This window comes from Thermobia domestica, chromosome 12, assembly GCF_964235325.1.
Source record: "Thermobia domestica chromosome 12, izTheDome1.hap1.1, whole genome shotgun sequence".
Lineage (NCBI taxonomy): Eukaryota > Metazoa > Arthropoda > Insecta > Zygentoma > Lepismatidae > Thermobia > Thermobia domestica.
Window position 1 is genome coordinate 170,563,463 of NC_137465.1, and position 22,360 is coordinate 170,585,822.

At 37.2% G+C, this 22,360-nt stretch overlaps 1 protein-coding gene across 2 annotated transcripts in view; it reads right to left on the bottom strand.

Annotated features, from left to right (window-relative positions):
- The window catches only part of LOC145666828 (lateral signaling target protein 2 homolog), a 234,879-nt gene that overhangs the window by 54,315 nt on the left and 158,204 nt on the right, over nt 1–22,360 (bottom strand). For both annotated transcript variants that reach the window (XM_081734397.1, XM_081734396.1), the window contains exon 2: nt 7,539–7,685. In XM_081734397.1, coding sequence (XP_081590523.1) covers nt 7,539–7,685 — 147 coding nt within the window. The remainder of the gene's footprint in view (nt 1–7,538; nt 7,686–22,360) is intronic.

The following is a 22,360-nucleotide window of genomic DNA, read 5'->3' on the forward strand; positions in this document are numbered from 1 at the left end:
AAAAAACAGAGATCTATATATGACATTATGCTCATATAATTAATATACAGTGCATTTACAAAACTGTGAATCACCGTTTTAAGATGTAGTTTCATAAATAAAGTATAGCCTTTATTTATTTATTATTCCGTCACCTTTAACAGGTTTTCATTTGTCGCAGAACATGTAATTTACCTATTTTATTTTCCTGACTAACCTAACTCTCAATGCAAGTATTATCCGCTTTCATAAGGAAAACGGCAGCTTAGTAGTACAGTACTCAACTTTATTGTAAGGGGTTCCTAATTCGGACTCACGCCATGTGACCTTGTGAAGAAGAATATTGTGCCAGTGGGTTTTCTCAGAGTTCTTCCTTTCTTCCCACATTATCACAGTTCATTATTGTCTATGTTCATTGATCATCTGTCTCCTTCAGCTTAAAGGGCATAACCGTCGGACGTAAAATAGAAATTTTATTTCGTTTGATTATCCGCTTTCAAGCAGTTCTTACAATATAATCTCATCCCCTTTTAAGTTTACTTCTACCACCCCCCTCAAAATACAAGTTTACCCGACAGTGTCCTTAATTAAGACAGAGACTGATTACCTCCAATATTTCTATTTTCTGCACTATTATTCCTAACATCTACTTCTTTATTGTTCATAAGAATTTTCTCTACTTTCACTTTTAGTATGTTCAATTCGATGTCTTCTAGTACCTTTTCGTCACTTTTGGCTGCATCCACATCTCTCTCTGTCCCATATGGGACAACTCCACTAAACATTTTTTTCTTTCTTCATCTCTTCTCGAAGTAAACTTCTTTAGCCATTCCATTCCTATCCTTGCCTTTCGTCCGAAGGGAGCAGTTTTGACGGTTTTACAATCACATTGAAACATGTGGAAACGTAAACAATTTTACAGGTTTGTGTCAGGTGTAAACACAGAATATTACTGAGTTCAGAACGAATAAACTAAAGACACTAATTTGATAGTTTTACTGATAACAGTGCCTTAAGGGAAAGATTAGGGAAATATGGCTTCAAAACAAAGATCTCGCAGACAACATATATAGCAACATATTAATTTTATATTCTCTCCCTTCCCGCCCCAAAAAAATAGTATATTTTAACAGGAAAAAATAAAATTAAATGAAATCTTTTAGTTTAACGTACCACGTTTATGCCCTTTAGGCAAAGGGAGACTATGATTAAAGCAAGTGAATGATGGAGGAATTGCAGTAAGAAAGTGGGAGGAAACGGGAATACCCCGAAAAAACCCACGGGCATGATGTCATCACAAACTTACTTGGCCGGGGACCAAACCAAGGACCCACACTAGAGGTAAGCGCTCTACCACTGAGCCACCATGCCCCCCATATATTTTAACACGAGTTTAGTTGATTGAGTTTAACGCCTCTTTCAGCAGCGAGACTATATGAGACTGGACCTACTGATTAACGTGGAATCCGAACCACATGAGGTTCCGTCAGCAATCGAACCCGGTCTCCCACGCCGAAGGTGCGTACGCTAACCGCCTAGCCACGAAGGAGCTCATATTTTAACACAACTTTCACAATATTCTTATATACATTTATATATTATTAGAATATAGGCTACATATTTTTGTTAAACGTAAACCTCACATCTACCATTATTTACTGAGGATTTTTATTGACAACTATGTCCGTCACATACAATTCCTCCCAGTTCAGTTCATTTAAACTTATAAAGCTGGAGACCGGGCCAACTGTACCAGAGCAGGTTCGAAGAAAACAGGCGTGACATGAACCTTACTAGAGCTTTCGACATTCAGGAAGTCATAAACTTTTTTCTGATTTCCTTTTTAAAAAACATGTTCTACACACACACACACACACACACACACACACACACACACACACACACACACACACACACACACACACACACACACACACACACACACACACACACACACACACACACACACACACACACACACACACACACACACACACACACACACACACACACACACACACACACACACACACACACACACACACACACAAAAAAAAACATACCTGTACATTTTTGTCGACTTCAACTATTCTCTCTGCTATTTCTACTATAATTTGCCTAACTCTCTCTCCAACTGAAAATAGATGTCTGCTCAAGTGCACCTATCTCATTGATATTCCGAACGTATTAATGCCGACATATTGCAATCTGGTTCCCAATAATTAATTGTATTCCTTAGGTTCTGTACAATACTCATTCTCTCCTACGTCTTTCTCACAAATCTTCGGCTTGTTCAGAAATTGCTTGCAGGCTAGCGACATATCTTGGCGTCACTGGCGCAAATCCCGCGGGGATGAGGGGGACACGTCCCCTCCAATTTTGGAACAGAGGGGGACTGTCACCCAATAATCCGATTTGAAATGTGTTTTGGTGGAGAAATTTGATGATTTTTGTCAGATTGTCACAAAGAAATGTGAGATGAGATTGATGTCCCCCAGAATAAGCCTCAAATCTGCCCACTTCCCAACGTTCCCAACGTGTTTTGGGGGAGAAATTTGATGAATTTTGTCCGATTGTCACCAGAGATGGAGTGGGTCAGTGGGTCAACTGTGACCCACCACCCACCGTGACCCACTGCGACCCACCACTCAGTGACCCACTGACCCACCACCCATCATGACCCACCGTGACCCACTGCGACCCACCGAATCAGTATGATCTACCGATCCTCTCTGCTCACTGCATTGTAGACAGTATCTTCTGAGGACTGGTCAATTTGTCTCCGTTTTACTTTCAAGACCTTCATTTCCCTTTCTTTTCCACTTGTTTGTCTACTTACCTGGGGTGAGTATATCTAACCAAGTGAAAAAAGAACTTCAGGCACTTTTGGATATTGATATTTTTAATAGTAATAATAGCAATAGGACTTACACTACTACTTGGTTTTCGAGACCTGTGAGTTTTTAGAGCTAACTACTGGAAAAAATACATTTTCGAATCACTGTAATATATAAATTATTATATAAAAAATTGAATGTAACTATATGTGCCTGATCATCACGGTCAAATTGCAGTCAAATGAAATTTCTTTTGGTATATAGTTAGGCCTTAATCCAAACTGGGATGTTATATTGCTTTTATTATAATGCATAATATCCTAAAGAGGTAGTGAGGATCCGAATTTTTGCGAAAAAAAATGAGTATCTCGCAAGCCGTTAAACTTACGGAGCTGAAATTCAGTGTATTAACTCTTTATTGAAAATAAACAGTGTGTGTCCTAGCATTTTTTAAAATTCTCCTTTATGTGTGTGTGGGGGAGGGGGGCACTTTCTATATATGGAAAATTGGTAGTGAGTTGGTTTGTAAAAATGATCGAAAACGATCGATGTTATTTAAGAAAAAAAATAGAAACAAAAAATACAGTGCTTGGCTTCATATATCCATTGCTTTCTGCTATAATAATTGCTGAAGCTTATGTTTATTATTTGGAGCGCTTACAGCACAGGGCAATCAACCCATAAAGTTGTGAGAAAAATTTGTACTGCAAGCTTAATTACACGGAAATTTGAAGTTTGGATTGTACGTATAATTGTATGGAAAATTTTACACTTTTTCTCCCTTTACGTTGGTCTACTTACTTTGATTTGGAACTTTTAAATTTCATCCTTTTTTCCACTGAAAAGTATTGATAATTCAACAAAGAAATAATTATACTATGATAATTTAATTGAAATTCATCGTAATTTGGCACATGGCAAACAGCAGTGTGGTAATTGAAGTTGAAGAAGGAGGGAAATTCCCATTCAACTCTGAACACTTTCCAGGAACCTCGTTCCCTTTCGCTTTCTAGACGGGGGAGGGAACTTGGTAATGGTATCAAACCTTCATGTGTAATTCCAAAAATTAAATTTATAAACAAATAAGAAATCATCAGTTTATCAGGCTTTAATTGATAATTTATTCACAAGATTCCCTATCAAAGGCGTGGTAGATGAAATTTCTTTCCTACATGGGTCGACATTACCAACTGACATGGTCGATATGGAAAAGATGTTGTATGGTGATAGAGAGATGATACTTCTTGCTGAGTATTTCAAACCTAACCAAGAAAAATCGTTATCAGACTTAAGTCTAACAAGTAGATTGTCGATGAGAATTTGCAGAAATCGGGTAGAAATATTATCAATTTCCACGACAGAGTGCGAACGGGAATTTCTCCTTATGAATTTACAGATGACTAATATTAAAAATACACTAAGTGCTCAAACATTGTCTAACCTGTTGATCATCAATGTTAATGGCCCACCGCTAGACAAGCTCAAAGTAGACGAGCTAGTTATTTCTTGGCTGAAGGATGGACATCATTCCACTGCGGATGATTTACCGCCAAAAAGTTACCAACAGGAAATAAATCCGATTTCAGATTTGTTTTAAGGTGGAAAATTACGTGTTACGGAAAATGTATACTTGTATTACTAATGGCTTATTTGTGTTATTCAACTTTGTACCTAATTTTTAGTAAGTCTCTTCTTTGCTTTAGGTAAACTACTTTGAATAAATATTCACAATAATTCCAATTATGCATGTTTGTAACTTAAATTTAACATGGTGTTTTAGTGATTACAATTATGAGCATACTTTATGGAGATACTCTCACAGAGGGTAACCGAACACCTTTATATCCTATGAACAACTGATTTTTCAAGTCTTTTGTGAGAAAAATACTGTGAACTGAGAAACCATAACCTTTTCCATATTGTACAGGGGTATTTTCCTGCGAATAGAAGTTTCTTGTGGAATGCGTTCAGAAATTAACACTTGAAAGAATACTCTCTTAGTACAAGTATATTTTAGGCACACACTAATTTACCCCCACCTCGAACTGTTTCAATTGCCTCACTAACAAACACTTTACCATTTTATATCGTAAAGGTCAGATCCACTGTTATTGTAACAGAGTGGTGCTTGAGCGATTGACTAGAAATTCAAACTCCGATTAGTGACAATTTCACAGTCTTGTTTTATTACAAGTGTAAACTCTTTAGTCAGTTTAGAAGAGGCCGTGGATCGTGTTCAGAGTTGATGACGATGGATTATGGTGAATCAGAGTGGGTCAAAGTGGATGAGAGTGGTTCATGGTGGGTGGTGGGTCAGAGTGGGTCACCGTGGGTGGTGGGTCAGAGTGGGTAACGGTGGGTGGTGGGTCAGTGTGTCGTGGGTCAAGTTTTCATTGACCCACGCCAACTCTGTCACAAAGAAATGTGAGATGAGATTGATGTCCCCCAGAATAAGCCTCAAATCTGCCCGCTTCCCAACGTTAAAGACAACTCTGCTCCTCTTCAATATTGTTTTTCATCTTCAAAAATATTTTGGACATGGCAAAAAAAAAAAAAAAAAAAAAAAAATCTTACCCGTTCCCCCCAATGTTGAAGACAGATTTGCGCCGCTGCTTGGCGTCACACAGAAGGTAACGCAGCTCGCGACAACTATCAGCCTGACTGACAGACAGAGGCATTCTGAGTTTATGATAAGGATTAATCATACCTAAATATTTTCGCGTACATGTTTATGCAACTTGTAACTCATATGTTCAGAACTCTGAGTATCAGCGTTACTCACAGGCACATTTTTTTTTTTTTTTGTTTTACAAATAGGACAGCGATCGTAAAGTCCCACTCCATAATAATTCAGTTTATATGAAATAAAATTGTAATAAAATGTTGAAACATCTCCTAGAACACATCTCAACCCTTTCCTACGTTTGTCTTTCATATGGAGGGTCGAGTGGGTATCTACGAGGTGTGATCAAAAAAGTACAGTGAATCATTTTAATAAAAACAGTGTATTAAACTTACATGATCTTAATTTAATCTCCTTCAAAGCAATGCTGCACTGGCTACGTTGGCTACTTGGTGATCGCCAAGAGCCCGAGGGGTCCCGCAGGAATCACGAGGCGAAAGACCTGTAGGCCTTGGTTGAATTTTCGCGATCGAAAATGCTTTCTTGAGTCTTTCTACTAAAAAGTTCGCGGAAGTCGATCCTCGTCTTTCCGAAAGAAGTTTTCTCGGGCCCCCTTTACTCATATCGGTACGCCTCCGTGATTTAATAAAACTTCGTAATTAGCAAACGCCCTCTCTAGTCCGTAAACGTTAAGTTTATATTATATATATATATATATATATATATATATATATATATATATATATATATATATATATGGGTGGGGGCCTTTAAGGACCCGCGCCAAGGGCCCTCAACTTGGCGTCCGACACGGCTTCAAAGTACTGTTCTTGGCTAGCAATACACTTATCCCAACGTTGAATCTATGACTGGAATCATTTCTGGAAGGGCATTCAGATGTTCTGTCGTCGCCCTCTCGCAGTCACGAATGGTGTCAAAACATTTTCCTTATGATACTAAATCTGGTGAGTAAGACGGATGTGGACAGACGAACACTTTTTTTCGGCCCAAAACTCGCGGATCGAAAGCAAAGTATGTCACGGCGCGTTTCATGAAGGAAGCCATCTGTCTACCTAATCAGCAGTTAAAATGATTTTCACGGACCCCATACGAGATGTGTAGTTCTTTGGAAAGTTTTCGAATTGTTATTCGCCTGTTTGAGCAAATCATTTGTGCCACTTTTTGCACGTTTTCATCTGTTTTTGACGTCGAAGGATGTCTTGATCGTTGCTCGTTTTCAACCGACTCCTTGCCGCTTTTGAATCGCTCATACCACTTCTAAGCAGTCTTCAATGTCACCAGTCCATCGCCAAACACTAATGTTGACATTTCGTAAGCTTCTTTGGCACTTTTTTGCAGCTTAGAATGAAACTTAATGTTGGCGCGCGACTTCTGCCTCTGGAAGCCAACTACCATGTAACAACCCGTTCAAACTCGACACTACCTGTACCAAGGATTTAGGCTACCGCACCGAGTTTACTAGTTCAAATGGATAGAACATCTCGATAGATGACACTGTGCAACTACATTCACCGTATTTTTGATCACGCCTTGTAGCACTGACAGCCATAATATATGTATATTTTTTTCTCTCTCAAAGGTATTCAATTGTGTGTGTGTGTGTTTCTACTCATTACTTGACATGTTGATACAGAATAGATATTCCATTCTCCGTCTTCTACGTTCGGTTTTCTAATTTTCCTTTCAATAGTACGATAATTTATTCTGAATAACAAACTAAATGGGCACTTTATTTAGATAAGCACGATATCATTGGAATGAAGGAGATAAAAACAAGTGGAAAATTCAATTATAAAGACGAAAGCAGGCATTCTTTAAAAAATAATAATAATAATCTAAATGACATCAGCGTGAGGCGTTAACCTAAACATCTAATTTGTAAAAGAAAGGACTGTGACGTCACAGAAATATGGAGTAGTAAGGTAAGGTTTTACAAAAAGATTTTATGAAACAGGAATATGAAAATAGTTGGAGAAGAATTCTACGCATATTTTAGAAGAAACATGTAACAGTGACGTATTAAAAGTTGACTTCATAGAGAAACATAATATGACACAAAGTTGTTATAATGTAATCACCTTATCCTGGCACTGACGAAGATGATTGACCAATGCTGTACATCGTTCGGGATCCTTTCTGCCATCAAAGCTATCTAATTCTGCAGCTACGATATTCAGGGCTTCATCTGCGTAGAAAAACTGGGCCAAGAGTGACGTGTCATCTTTCTGTAAAATACAAAACATTCCAAAATAACAAGTTGCATGATAAATCGACCATACTGTAAGCTCATAATATGCTTTATTAAACTAATTTATTACTATTCTTTGTACAAGTTAGCACAGAAACAATTTGGGGGGAAATTTTTATTCTGTAAAAGATATGGAAAACTGTACTTAAATTGGCACCCTTCGGAAATTACTGCTAGAGTATGATAGGGTGAGATGCATTAATCATGATATTGTTTACAGATTTAGTATCGAGTGTAATCTTGATTATGTAGTTGACTTGGATATTTCTAGTGTCCTCCTAGAAAAATTTCCAGTACATTTCCCGAAAATGACACAAATAGACGGCTGTCACATACGACTATGATGTTATTTAACAACCTGTAAAATACGAGGAACAGTCAAAAAGTTACAGAAATTTTTTGTAACTATTACCATAATAGAAGTACACATTCACTTAATCGCATTCAAAAAATATCAAATCTTTCAGTTTTACGTCCCACGTATATGCCGGCTAGGTGAAAGGAGATGGTGGAATGAATCAAGTGGGAGGAAACGGAGGGACTCCGAGAAAACCCACGGACACGGTGTTTTAATCACTTTGAAAGTAGACACCTTCGGTACACACACACACACACACACACACACACACACACACACACACACACACTCACTCTTTCACTTGCTTTATCACTCTTGGCATCGCTGGAAAAAGTCCTCTTTTGAGATCTTCCAAAGTTCAGCCGCTGCGTTGGTTATGATCTTTTTTACGGTGGCGAAACGGGCACCTTTAAGATTCATTAGAGGTCAGCAATGATGGTCTGACAAGATGGAAGCAGCTCGTAATGCACTACTTGCCGACAATTCCACCATACAGACAGCATAGATGGTCTTGAGGTGTGAGAAACAGTGTCACGTGGCGACAACCAAGTTTGGTACGCTTGTGAGTGACAAAGAGGACCCATGTATCTTCACCAGTGAGCAAGGACAAACAGACAATCACTAGTTGTTCCTTGTTGGCTGCCGCCAATGTGTGGGGTACCCATTTGCTTCACTTGTATGTCTTTCCTATCCCATAAAAGGTACAGTCTGACTGTTCAGCGGAAACATGGAATCTTTTTGTAAATTAATCACATGTAAGACCATTGTCATCCTCGAGTTTGTACTAGATACATTACGGAAGCCAATCTAAATGAGGTAACTAATAAAATTGTTTCTTTGGCCGCAAATGAACTGTGTATGTTCAGTAAATCTTCTCAATGTCATTACAAATAAGTCAAGTATCAACATGAAGCTGACAAAAAAATAAAAAAAATAAACAAACATTCGAGATGGAAATACGTTATGGAAAATAAAGAAATTAAAGGGAGAACAAAGAAGATAACAAAGGTAGTGAACAAATATCCGAAATTTATCTTGATGCTAAAGAGCACATTTTCCAAATGATTAATCAAGCCAGACAGTTCAAAGTCCGAAAATAAATCTGAAGAAAAACGAACTTGTTTCGCATTAGAATTTGCAGGAAATTATGTTAACAAATATTCATAGGGAATTCAAACAACACATTACGAAGCATCTAAAAATAACTTTCACTGCACACTATAATACTATATTACGTATCAGAGAAGAACATAGTTTCTTCGAAGCCATTCTGCACAGTTTCTGATATATTGGATCATCAAATTCATGGCGTGTGGGGTCACTTGAAGCCTATTTTGATAATAGAAAGTAACCTCTCGGAAGCTACTGGAACTGATCTTACTAGCTCCAGTCCTTTACAATATCACAATAAAAATAATGCTGCTTCAATGTAAAAATATCATACCGAAAATATTTCACAAAATTAACAAATGACAGAACTATTCTGAGGTAGGACATGGAGAAAGAGCTGTTAATGGAGTTGGAATTACAGTAAAACGTACTGCAAACAGTTTTGTGTTGCAGAAAATTATATTTGTAATGTCAATGACTTTGTTCATCTATCTGAAGAGTCAAGTGCAGTTGAAATTCTACAAGTTCCAGATTCAAGTTTATGAAATAAAAAGTCTCCTGGATGAAGCTGTATACTCTTTATCCCGTCTATTGAAAATGTTCACCAATTGTTTTTGATTTTTGTGTCCACTACGTAAAATACAAAAGAAACCTTTGTTATCAAGAAAAGTGCTCAAAAACGTTTCTGAACTGGATGTGCATGTTGTACGTAAGTGTATGCTTTTACTAAAATAACAAATAGTTTTGAAAGTATATTAAACGTCAATACAGAGACTATATATTATTCACGTTACATATCTCTTAATGTACTGCTTTTGTTTCAGTCTGAAGAAATTTTCGAATAAAATCCTAAATCTTTATATTTATTATTCCGAAGTTCAAAATATCCTTTTGGTCATACCATGGTGATTTCGGTTACACTGTGTTCGTTCCGGTCACAAGTGGTAAAAATGTCAATCCGCAATTGAATTTTGAAACCTTCTGATGATATGCATACTATTACGATAATGAAAACCGGAAGATTTTAAAATCTATCCAAAACTACGTGTGCAAAAAATAGGAAAAATAAATTATGAAGTCCTAATACATTCTTTAAATAAAAATTAAAGTACGACCGAAATGACGTGACAGCGGACATTATTTCGGTCACAGCAGTTTAATTCATTCCCCATTCGTGTCAAGAGGAGGAAGGTGTTCAAATATTTTACATATATATACTTACCCTCGGGCAGTTTATTTAGTATTATGGTCAAAGAGAAAACTAACAATATCATCATATTGAAGGAAATACAAAAGAGATCATGTCTAATCTATCCCACTGGATTATAAAAAATAAACTCTCATGGTCCCTGAACCAATTTCGGAAACGCTGAAATAGAGTATGTGATTGTGCTGTGATATATGGAGGGGAATAATTAAGAATTGAGAATATGAAACTTCTACCTGGCAGGCATTCAATGCTTTTGACTGTTAAATTCATTCGCTCCAAAGACTGGTTAGCAGGCACCACAGACAACTTTCGCCAGCTGCAATATACTTAAAGCAGCTTTCAAACTGCTTTATACTTAACTGACAAATTGTAAACCCATCTGGAATCGAAGACAAAACTACGAGTACCAAAGGTGCATAAGCTATTTGGTTAAAGGTGAGCATAAAATAAATTACAGATACGTTATTTCACCTATTTATATTGATAATCTTGAGCACAAGGAAATAAAACAAATATTTTTGTCCTTCAAAAATTAAAACATTTATTCCTGGAATCTATATTAGGCATGTAGTCGAAAGATATATCTTTTGCTTTGACATTGTTTCTTGCGGGGAACTTCCACTAGGAATAAGAAAAATCACTGACGTAGTCACAAAGTTAACTGCGCAAGTACAGTGCTTCAAAAAAATGATAATAAAAAAATAAAAGTTCTTTTCCGATTATAGTTCGCATTTAACTGACAATAGCACCAATCCATTCCTCGAAAGATACATTATCTAATCATCTACGTTTGTACATTTTATTTATTTATTAGCTAAAAGTTTAACAAATAAATATAAATTGCGATTCCTGGGTTCGTAATTTGATTTTCTAACATTATCTCTTGGATACAGAGCGAAGTTCACAGCTATATTAATTCCTTACGGCACACTTACACAACAGAAAAATTTCCACAGAAATTTGATTTATTTAAGATTGTGAAAGAAGAAATGTTCGCATAAGAGAAGCTTATACGCGTATCGGTCTGTTGATATTAAAGAGGCATCAGTTACTCGAAACAAACCGAGAAGTAGAAGTAGCAGTAAATCAATCCTCGTATAAATCTTTTTTGTGTACACTACACGTCTGATTTGAAATGAAATTTGCAGTTGAACATCCGTCGTTTATACACCGAGACTAAAAAAGACAATAATGATAATGAATGAAATGGTGAATGAAGAAAGTGAGAAGAAACAGAACCCTCCCCCCTCACACACACGGTGTTTGTCCTCCATCAAGTTCACTTTATGCGATGTGGAATCGAACTAGGACCTACGCACTTGAAGTGAGCCCTTCTTCGTGATATTTCCTGGATAAGCAGATCCAGGATTAGCTAAACCTAATCAAATTCGTGTAAGAGCAGTCGTGTACATATTTGGAGTTATTTTGTGTTAAATAGGTAACATATGGATTCAAATATCAACCATGCAAGTGGCTGCTAACTGAACTGTCCTATTTGAAAACAAATTTAAATATTAAAGAATTTTTTTTTTTAAATCGATATTAATAAGTATAAGGTTTTTCTTTGTAGAATTTCAATATTTTACATATTGTTTGACTAGTATCAAGCTGAATTGCTTTGTATGACAATTTTTCTGGCGTTTCCACCTTCGTCTTCAAATCACAGTACTTCAAAAACCGTATACAGTAAAATAAATAAATAAATAAATAAATAATAAAACAAAACGAGAAATGAGCTATGTCTACTGACTTCTTCTACTATTATATTCTGGCAACCTATAAAGTAGGAAACCATTTGTTTTCCATCCCAATATAACGTAAACAAACAGCAACCACTCTACAAAACAAATGCAGTAATTCATCAGATACATAGCACACGAGCGTATTGATTTCTCAGTAAATTTTCTGGTTTTTGATTGATTCACTGGAGTTTAATGCTTCTTTGTCAGCACTAAAACTATACAGGACGAGAACTACCATTAGAATTAAGAACACTTGGGTTTATATCTAAGGGAATCAAACCCGAGACCATGCGCACTAAAAACATGTGTACTTGACGACGAAGTGGCACTTTTATGATTTTTGCTGCAAGGACTATATGTATTTGTTGTAAGAGACTTGGTTTCACATTTCACAATAGCGAAGTAACGGCAGGCGTTGAAGTGCTGTATATAAACGAACGATGGGATCAAAACTTGAAAATACAGTAAGTACTCTGGAAATGCTATTTATTGGCTTCAGACCAGTTTTCCTAGTGTTTTTTCTATCATTTTGTGCCACTATCATTTTGTGCCAAAGTGCTTTCTGTCAAGGATATAAATAAATGCATCATAACAATATTTTGAGTTTAAGGAAATTGGTTTGTGCCATACACACTTAATGACGAACAAAAAATTCTAGAGTGGACCACTACAGCGACATGAGAGAAGCAACTGATGGGGATCCAGGATTCATTTTAAGCATTGCAATAGGGATGGAGCATGGTGCTTTAAGTACGAACTACTCACAAAATGCCAGAGTTCAGAATAGTAGGGTCAAAGCTCTCCAAAACGAATGCAGAAGAGCCGAATCAAAGCTCTGCTTACTGTTTTCTTTGAATGCAACGAAATTATCCACAAGGAATTCACGCCCGAGGACTATGAACCCCGAGTATTACATGGGTATTTCGCAATGTCTATTGGATTCGTAGAATTCGGTCTGAATATCGGCACCAAACCCATGCACAAGAGTGGGATCGTACGCCAGTTTGTGGTAAACAAAAAATAAATAAATAGAGGCTCGTGGAGCTCGTTCACTTCATACTGTCTAAATTTGTTTCCATGCAACTTCTGTTAGGCCTATTTCCGAAACAAACTGGCGTTGAAACAAAGGGTTTTGACATCACTCCCAACATCGAAAAGGTTTCGACCGTGATTTTGGAGGCAATTTCGAAACTGGAGTACCACGACTGCTTCATCAAGTTCTAAAACAGCTTCAAGGCATGTATTGAAGACTCACGAGATATATTATTTTGAATGAACGGTATTGTTACCTATCAGTCCACAAGGTATCGCTTTTCATTTCTCATTGGTCACCTTTCCCACTACACAGACTGAAAGTCTGATTTCTTTATTTAGGAAGTTAGCTGATGAATTTGAATTGAATTGATTTTGCGTTTAACGTCCTTTGCAGCAGCGAGGCTATATGAGACGGGACCTACAGATTAACGTGGAATCCGAATCACATGAGCTTAAGCTACGCCTAGTAATAACAATGAAAAAATTTCGAATTTAGTCGGTATGTTGCATGCTTCTGGATACCGCTATGTTCCAAATCTCCAGCAGAAATGTCGAGTAACATATATATATATATATATATATATATATATATATATATATATATATATATATATATATATATATATATATATATATATATATATACAGATGGTGGTCAGAAAAATGGAAACACCTGAACGAAATTGCAACTTACCAGATTAATATGGTGTTGGGCCACCTTTCGCCTTCAGAACTGCCTTGATGCGACGTGGGATGGAGGGATAGAGGTCGTGAATGGTAGCAAGTGGAATTTTACACCATTCCTCGTGCAGGGCATCAGCCAGTTCTGTGAGAGAGGATGGAGGTGGAAATCGTCACCGGAGTCGTGTTTCCAAAACGGACCATAGAAGTTCAATTATGTTGAGATCTGGGGATTGGGCCAGGGGAGGTGTTGAACTTCATCCCGATGTTCCTCAAACCACGCTGCAACAACGCCAGCTGTGTGAATGGGTGCATTATCATCCTGGAAGATGGCGTCATTGTCCGGGAACAACATCCGGACTATAGAATGCAAGTGATCTCCTAAAATTGCGACATAATCGTTGGCAGTGATTCGTCCGCTAAGTGTGACCACAGGACCCAATGAAAACCATGATATGGCGGCCCACAGCATCACAGAGCCGCGGCCATGTTTCACAGTTGGGCGGAGACACTGCAGATCATAAGCTTCTTTGGGCGTTCTCCACACGTAAACACGGCCCGTGGTTGGGAATAGGGTGAAGGATGACTCATCCGACCATATCACACGTTTCCAGTCTTCAATGGTCCAAGTTGCATGGTCGCGGCACCATTTGCGGCGTGCGAAAGCGTTGTGGTCCCTGATAAGCGGTTTGGCCCGTGCAACACGACCCGTAAGTTCATGTCATGTAATTCGCGGCGGACTGTGATTGTCGAAACAGGGTGGGGGAGGTGCTGATTGAGTTCCTCCGTCACTTGCTCCGCAGTGGCACGACGGTTCTGCGTGACAATGCGCTTTAATACCCGGCGTGACCTGTCACTCATGATTTTCTTCCGCCCACTGTTCCGCTTCCCCGATGTGGTTTTCCCGTGTGTTGTGTAGGCCGTCATCACCTTCGACACTGTCCCACGCGACACACCTAATACAGTAGCCACTGCCGTCACACTCACTCCACATAACCGCGCACCAACAATTTGCCCTCTTTGAAAATCTGAGGTGTCTCCCATTTTACACTACCTCCGTCTGCTGCAGCCACTGGACACTGCTGTTCCACTGCGCCTGACGTAGTATGAAGACCGACCTAACACACTACCACCAGCGGTCCGGCGCTGCGGGCCCCACGACACCACTGCCAACCCATACATCTGACATGTTGCCAACTACAAGTGTTTCCATTTTTCTGATCATCTGTATATATATATATATATATATATATATATATATATATATACAGGGTGGTAGGTAACTCCACCGAAAAAAGTTTGGGAGGCGGTTCCTTATACGAGATGAAAGAAAAAAGTTCTAATAAACATGGGTCGAAAAACGTCTCCTTTCAGAGTTATGAACTACCGAAAATTCGAAATATCACGTTTCAAAACGCCTTGGCTTAGAAACTATAGGGCCTATTCCAAGTGGTGTAAGGAATTACACAGAAACTGGTATCCGCTCTATCTAAATATCCATGTTTTAGAATTCACCGGTACCAGCGAAACGAACGCACCACTAGTACTTAAATGAGTATCCCTATACTTCAACTTCCTTTTTACTGTTCTTTTCACCGATAACGAAGGATAGTAACACATGGATATTTAGATAGAGCACATACTAGCTCCTGTGTAATTCCTTAAACCGCTTGGGATAGGTCCTATAGTTTCTAAGTTAGGGAGTTTTGAAAAGTGATTTTTCGAATTTTTAATGGATCATAACTCTGAAAGGAGATGGTTTTCGGCCCATGTTTATTAGAACTTTTTCTTTCATTTCATATAAGGAATAGCCTCCCAAAGTTTTTCGGTGGAGTTACCTACCAGCCTGTATATATATATGTTTGTGTGTCTGTGTGTGAACATGTGTATTTAGTGATCTTGAATTTCTGAAAATCTGTACAGAATGACCAACATTCCAAGGATTTTGTTATAGAAAAATATCTGTTATATGATCAACGAAAGTTATGTCATAAGTTGTTTCTGTCTTTCTGATGGTTGACATTTGTGATAAGGGTTATGTTAATGAGAAGAAAAAGAAAGCATATTCTTAAATCGTTAGAAATAGCATTAAAGGAAACTAAGGATCAATTTTCAAGCAGTACACCAAAATCTCAAATTTATCCTGTTGTAGATGGATAACATTTTTCAATAGAGATATTTCTTAAACAGTTGTCCTCAAAGAGAGAAATATTTGTGGATGAAAATGTAATGTGATGGATAGTAATTTATATCAAGGAAACAAGCGAAGATCCCAGGACACTAATTTAAGGGCCCTTAAAGTTTTATCTATAAAATTATCTTAATCACATTCTACTTCTTTTTTTATATTCTTCTAAATAACCAATGGCCAAATGACGGCTTGTGAGCATCTTTCATCTGGTATGCGAATAAAAGTGTATTTTTTTTTAAGCTTTATGCTAAGAGCTGGATAATATACTTGGATCGAAATTTGACTTGTAACTGTGAAAATGACTTCTTTAACCTTTTGGTTACGAAGCACATTCTGTACGGCAAGGCCATTACACCGGACTGATTTTTAGAAAAAAAAAAAGATTATTTCAAATAGTTACTTTCAAATGTCATAGCTCCATCCCTATTGGCCTAGACACATGAAAGAAGATATAATATAGAACAAAAATTTTGAGGATGTATGGATTACAAATTCAACGAATCATCGGATCAGGGGAGAAATTATAAGTGATAATGGAAAATGGCCTCCGAACATGGTTCTCACTTTATTCTAGGCCGCAGTATGTAATTAACTGGAAACTACTATTCTAAATATTCAGCAAATCTGTTTATTAAAGTACAATACACATTTACTTTCATGTTAAAAGGGTATTCGTTAAGTAAGGAAAGAAAAATGCCAACTTGATGCTACTGACCCGGTCCGTATGATTCATGCAGAACCAAACACTTATTTGCATAAAGGCAATAATTGTGAACGCTCTGCAACACAGATGAAACGAAAGTAAAAGAACTTGAAAGGAAAATAAACATGTAAAAAATATATAAAAAAACAAGCTGTTTATACCGTGCACTGACCCTGTCTTTGTTTCCCGTTACATCGCCACTGGTTTCTTCACAGGAAATCCAACTTCCATTCAACAAAGGAACACACGATGGTCAGTACTACTACTAATAATAATTTAAGTTGTCTTCCACGCAGTTTCAAGTCTATATTAGGAATTGTTTTTGAGTACAGCCCGAAATAGAGAGGATTTTACACCTTTCTCGCTTTTTCTAAATATCCAACTATGAAAAAACAATATCAGAAAAAAAATTCTCTCCTAAAGTTTGATTGACTTCTTAAGACTGTTCGTTAAGCTCATCTCACTTTTTTGAATTTTTGTGAATAACAAAGACAATGAAGAATATAAAAAATTTAGACAGTAAGCCAGGTAGTATCTACAAGATGCTACTACATACAAGAAAAGCAGTTTTTAAATCTTTTCTTATAGACCAGTAATTTGGGTGCGCAGTTTATTACATCATTGATGGGTATCCAAATGTATATACTATACGAACGGTCTTGGAAAAAAAATACTAGACCTAGTTCATATAATAACCCATTGTATATATTATCTGGCTTACTTTCCACTTGTTTTAAATATTTTTCATTATTCAAGTTATTCACTAAAATTATATATATATATATATATATATATATATATATATAAAAATGCTCCAAGCATAGTAGTGCACGGCTAATCAATGCGTTCGCAACGTGTTTTTATGATTCATGCGTATGCTTGGAACACGCTGACCATGTATTTAAATGTGGATGGCTAATCACAATGCGCTGCAAACGCAAAAGCATTAAAAACGCGCAGAATGCGTGGACTCGTGCGTATTTGGTTGTCGCTCGTCTGTCCGACTCGCATTTCCTCGTCTGTCCGATTTGGGTGATTTTTGGATATGTTGTAGCTGAGGACCCCTCGGTCAATTGTTTATATGGGGTCAACTCCCTCTGAACAATCCGTGCCCTCAGAGGTCACCAAAGATCATACAACGTATGTTGGTAGAACTGATTAAAACTTGGTATTTAAAAAAAAAAGAGTAGTGTGTTATACTGGGCTACGGCAAATGAGAATAGTCCATGTAACGGTGTGACTTTTGGTGACCTCTGGAGGTCACAGGGTTGGTCATAGGGAGTTGCCCATATAAACAATTGACCAGGGGGTCCTCAGTTACAACATATCCAAAAATCACCCAAATCAGACAGACCAGGAAATGCAATCCTTTTTGTACGGTGTCCTTTACGATGGCGAAAACGATTAGTGATAATACAGGATGGCCCAAAAGTAGGTATACAGTCCCATACTGATCAACTCATTGCTTTTTTTAAAATCATTTTTTATTGTTATCTATCACGTAGACTTAGTTTCTTTATTATTTGTTCTTAATGTCTTTTACTTATATCTTAAGCTCAGAAGAGCCGAAGCAAATAAACCTATAAGCTCTAGAATGCAGGGGTGTATACCTACTTTTGGCCACCCTGTATAGAAAACAGTAGATTTTTGGATTTTTTTAATATAAAACTTTTTACAATTTCTCAAAATATTCCCCAAAAACAATACTTAATACTTACTTACTTTTGCATTCTTAAAAACTGCGAGTCAAATATTATTATTATTATTTCTATTATTATTACGGAATATCAGAAATTTTATTGTTATACGCTGCGATAGCTCTTTATTTGTTTGAAAGCGACGTCCTCGAAGCTTTTTCTTGAGATTTGGGAAGATATCACACGGGGCTAAATCTGGAGAATAAACCGGGTGCGGTAGAATACAAACTCCATTTTCCTGTGGAATCTCCTCTAGAAACTCCAAAGTTTTCGCTGCCATTGTCGTGATAAAGAAAGTGAGACAATGGAGACTTTCAATACGCAGATCTCCAAGCTTCAAAGACACTCGGAAGGCCAATAAGTAACGTACTACTCTACCGTTACCGTACGTCGATAATCTTAACTGTATAGTTGCTACAGGCTGGTCTCAGAGAAAGAAAAGATGGCATCGTACTTTTAGCTTTCGAAGGCAGAATTTCATTTTGAAAACCATGTCAAGGGGTCATAGTTGTAAATCGATGTTTCGTCAACTGTGACGACAGTATAAACATTTTTACTTTGGCCCTGCGAAAATCTTTTAAGGATATAGCGGCATCTCTGCACGCAGTCATCTTTTCGCTCATGCGCAAGCACATATGGGGTCTAGCGACTGCAACGGCTGAGATGATCTCTTGTTATGGACTGGGTTGCACTTGATCCAATCTTCAAAATTGAGTGAATTTTCTCGTATGTGATATGGCGATCCTCTATCATAAGATTTTTTACTGCTGTGACTTTTCATCCGTAACTGTGCTGCCAGGATGCCCAGAGCGAGGCTAATCTGTTAGGCTTTGTCGACCGCGTTTAAATTTCGCAAATCAACTAAAAATGGTTGCGCGTGAAGAGACAGTCCTCGAAAGTCGAAACACTTTTCTAAACAATTATGGCACTGCTCTTGCGTTAAATCGCACTTAAAATCATAAATGATTGTTGCACGAAAATTACATCGCTCGAGTTCCTTATTGCCGACTGACAGGGTCGAACTAACCCTCTTCGAACTCTTCAAACCCAGGGTCGAACTAACTTCTAGCCCTTTAATTTTTAAACAAGCAAACCTGTAGTCTTGTAGTTATACCTTTCACCACTAGAGGGTATACGCTTTAAAACCCGAAACATTTCACTACGGCAACATTATTTTCAACTTTAGTATCTAAAACTTTCGGCATGACCCTCATATATGATAACCGTACGTATTTAGAACGGTAACACCAAATTATTGACATTGACACTATTAACATTATTGACCAAATTATTGGGGGAAGGTAGCTGTTATTGCTTATTCTATAACTACGTGAGATAACCGATCTTCTCATGGGAAAAATAAGTTTTATGAAAAAGATCTGAACGGTAAATCTGAACTATCCTTTCCCCTCTTAGGGTAGTATTTCATCCAAAGTGAAATGATCAAAACCCTACTTTACGCAAGTACTAAGCACATTCAATAATACGATGCAAACGAATTAAGTTTTCTCACACTGTGCAACCTTATGAATATGTCAGGGCTCATAGTGGTCTTGTCTCTTCAAAATAGTTGAAAAGTGACCAAAAGCACATGAAAAAGTGACCAAAATCTCATCAAAAAGTAACTTTAAAACCTTGATGCCAAACTTGGTCATAAATTGAATTTTACTTTTTTTTTTTCTCTCCAAACCAAATGCTAACCTTGTTTCTTCTTCACACCACTTCAACAGGTAACAAAATTTCCTCACTTACAGCACCTTGTTTAAGTTCAGTGAAAGATATAACAACTTCTTACTTCATAAATCGCAACAACAAAACCTTGGTAACAGTTTGAAGTTTAAGGAGATCCTCTTTCTGAAGCAGTTCCGTGATATCTTTAAAAAGTTTTGCACTTGAGATGACAAAATTTAACTGCGCTTTCGTTGATGGGTCTTTCAAAATTTTATAGACTTATATTTTATGTTTGATTTGTTTAGAGGAAGAAACTTGAGGAAATACTCCTGCAGAGTACTGAGAGTTTAAGAACCCTTTCACATAATTTTTCAAGTGTAAGCCACTTTGAACTCACATGTTTCATAAATCTATGTTTAGGGAGTCCTAACTTACTGGCAATTAGGGAAATCTTCTCACCTGGATGGTCAACCCTTGAAAAAATACTACTCATCGATGGCAAACCCAGCTTGAGAACTTAAGCATCCACCAAGCACCCATTGTGCTTTAGAAATAAAGGCTAAAGTGAGAATAAATCTGACTTGGTTCACATGTGGCAACACAGCTGCATATGACAGCAAGTATTGAAGTTTTCAGAAGAAGAATAAGTAACAAGTTTCTGCCTTTTCCATTTATTTTTATAATATTTTTCTTAGAAAACTGCCAATGCAAAACATAAATCACACGAAAAAATTACTTTACCCCCCAAAAAGTAACTATAGTGACAAACTTAAAAAAAAAAAGTAACTTTTAGTGACCAACTTGAAAAAAAGTAACTTCTAGTTAAACAAAAAAGTGACTCGCTATGAGCCCTGATATGTACAAAATTAAAAAATTATAAAAATAGCCTCCTTTACTTCTTAGAAGCAGAATTTTCGTAAACACTAGGATAAGTGTCCCATTACTTTTATGAGTTTATACAACGAGGTGCATTTTGCTATGTTCCAAAATTAATCTTAAATGATTCAACTAGGTAGATTGAAAGCGAACACACCTTCATCTTTATGGAGATCCCTCGCGGCTAAGCGGTTAGCGTACGCACCTTTGACGTAGGAGATCCGGGTTCGATTATCGGCGGGAGTTTATGTGGTTCGGATTCCAGTCTCATATAGCCTCGCTGATGAACGGGGCGCTAAACTAAAAATCAAATCAAATACAATAAAACCAAACGTTCATCTTTATTCCGATTTTTCACTTGGCATGGCTACAAGGAAACACATTAAAACATCTGTATGATCGCTCAACATAGATCTGATCGAACCTTACCCCACAAATAATAGATACTATCGAATACAGAAGAGTATAGTACTGATTACAGCATTCTACAGAAAAATTTCCACTTTGAAAAGGGTTATCAAATTTCATCTTATTGCTATAAATATCATTACAATTCAACTGTGCCTTTGTTTACTTCCTTTTTTCTTTTTCTAAAGAAAAAAAGTATTTTTTCTTTTGTCATGCAGTTACTCACGTCTGTAGTCTCATGGAGAGAATTAGTCATGATAAAAAAAATATAAAAAAGTCCCAAAGGCGTTCTAAACTACCTAGTCATATTATGCTGCGTCACCAACAGGAAAAACAAGATAACAGAAGAAAACGAGCTCATTATAGGCTTGTGATTTGTGACATTCCCTTCTTCTTCTATGCAACAGTTTAAACAAAAGCGGAAAAAATCTCAGGGCCATTTTTAGCTCAAACTTTAAGGAAGGAGTGTTCAAAAGGCAATAAAAACTACAACTATTCAGTAAGAATTCCTTAACAAAACATTTATATAAATTATTTCCAAAACAACGCACTCATATCTTGTTTAAGAAACGCACGAAAACTCATTCATATTATGCATAATAGAAAATACTCATTAATCTTTCTTTTGAAGTTCAATATTCTAATTCGCATTTGTACACAGTACTGGGCTCTTATAATGAAGTTGGACTTCAGGCCAAGGTTTGAAATATTTGGAGATACACAGATACTTATCAATTTAATGTAAATACCTAAAGAACAGTACAACATACGACATTAATATCACTCTGGATCGCCTTTCGCCCTTCGAACACTTCTGATGCGATGTGGAAAGGATCAAATAGATCGTGAATGATAATAACAACATTCCGCGTGCATGGCATCACTCAGTTCGTGAGAGACGATGGACACGGAATTTTGGCCGGTTTCGTGTCTTCAAAACGGAACACAGGTGTTCAACTATGTTCAGGTC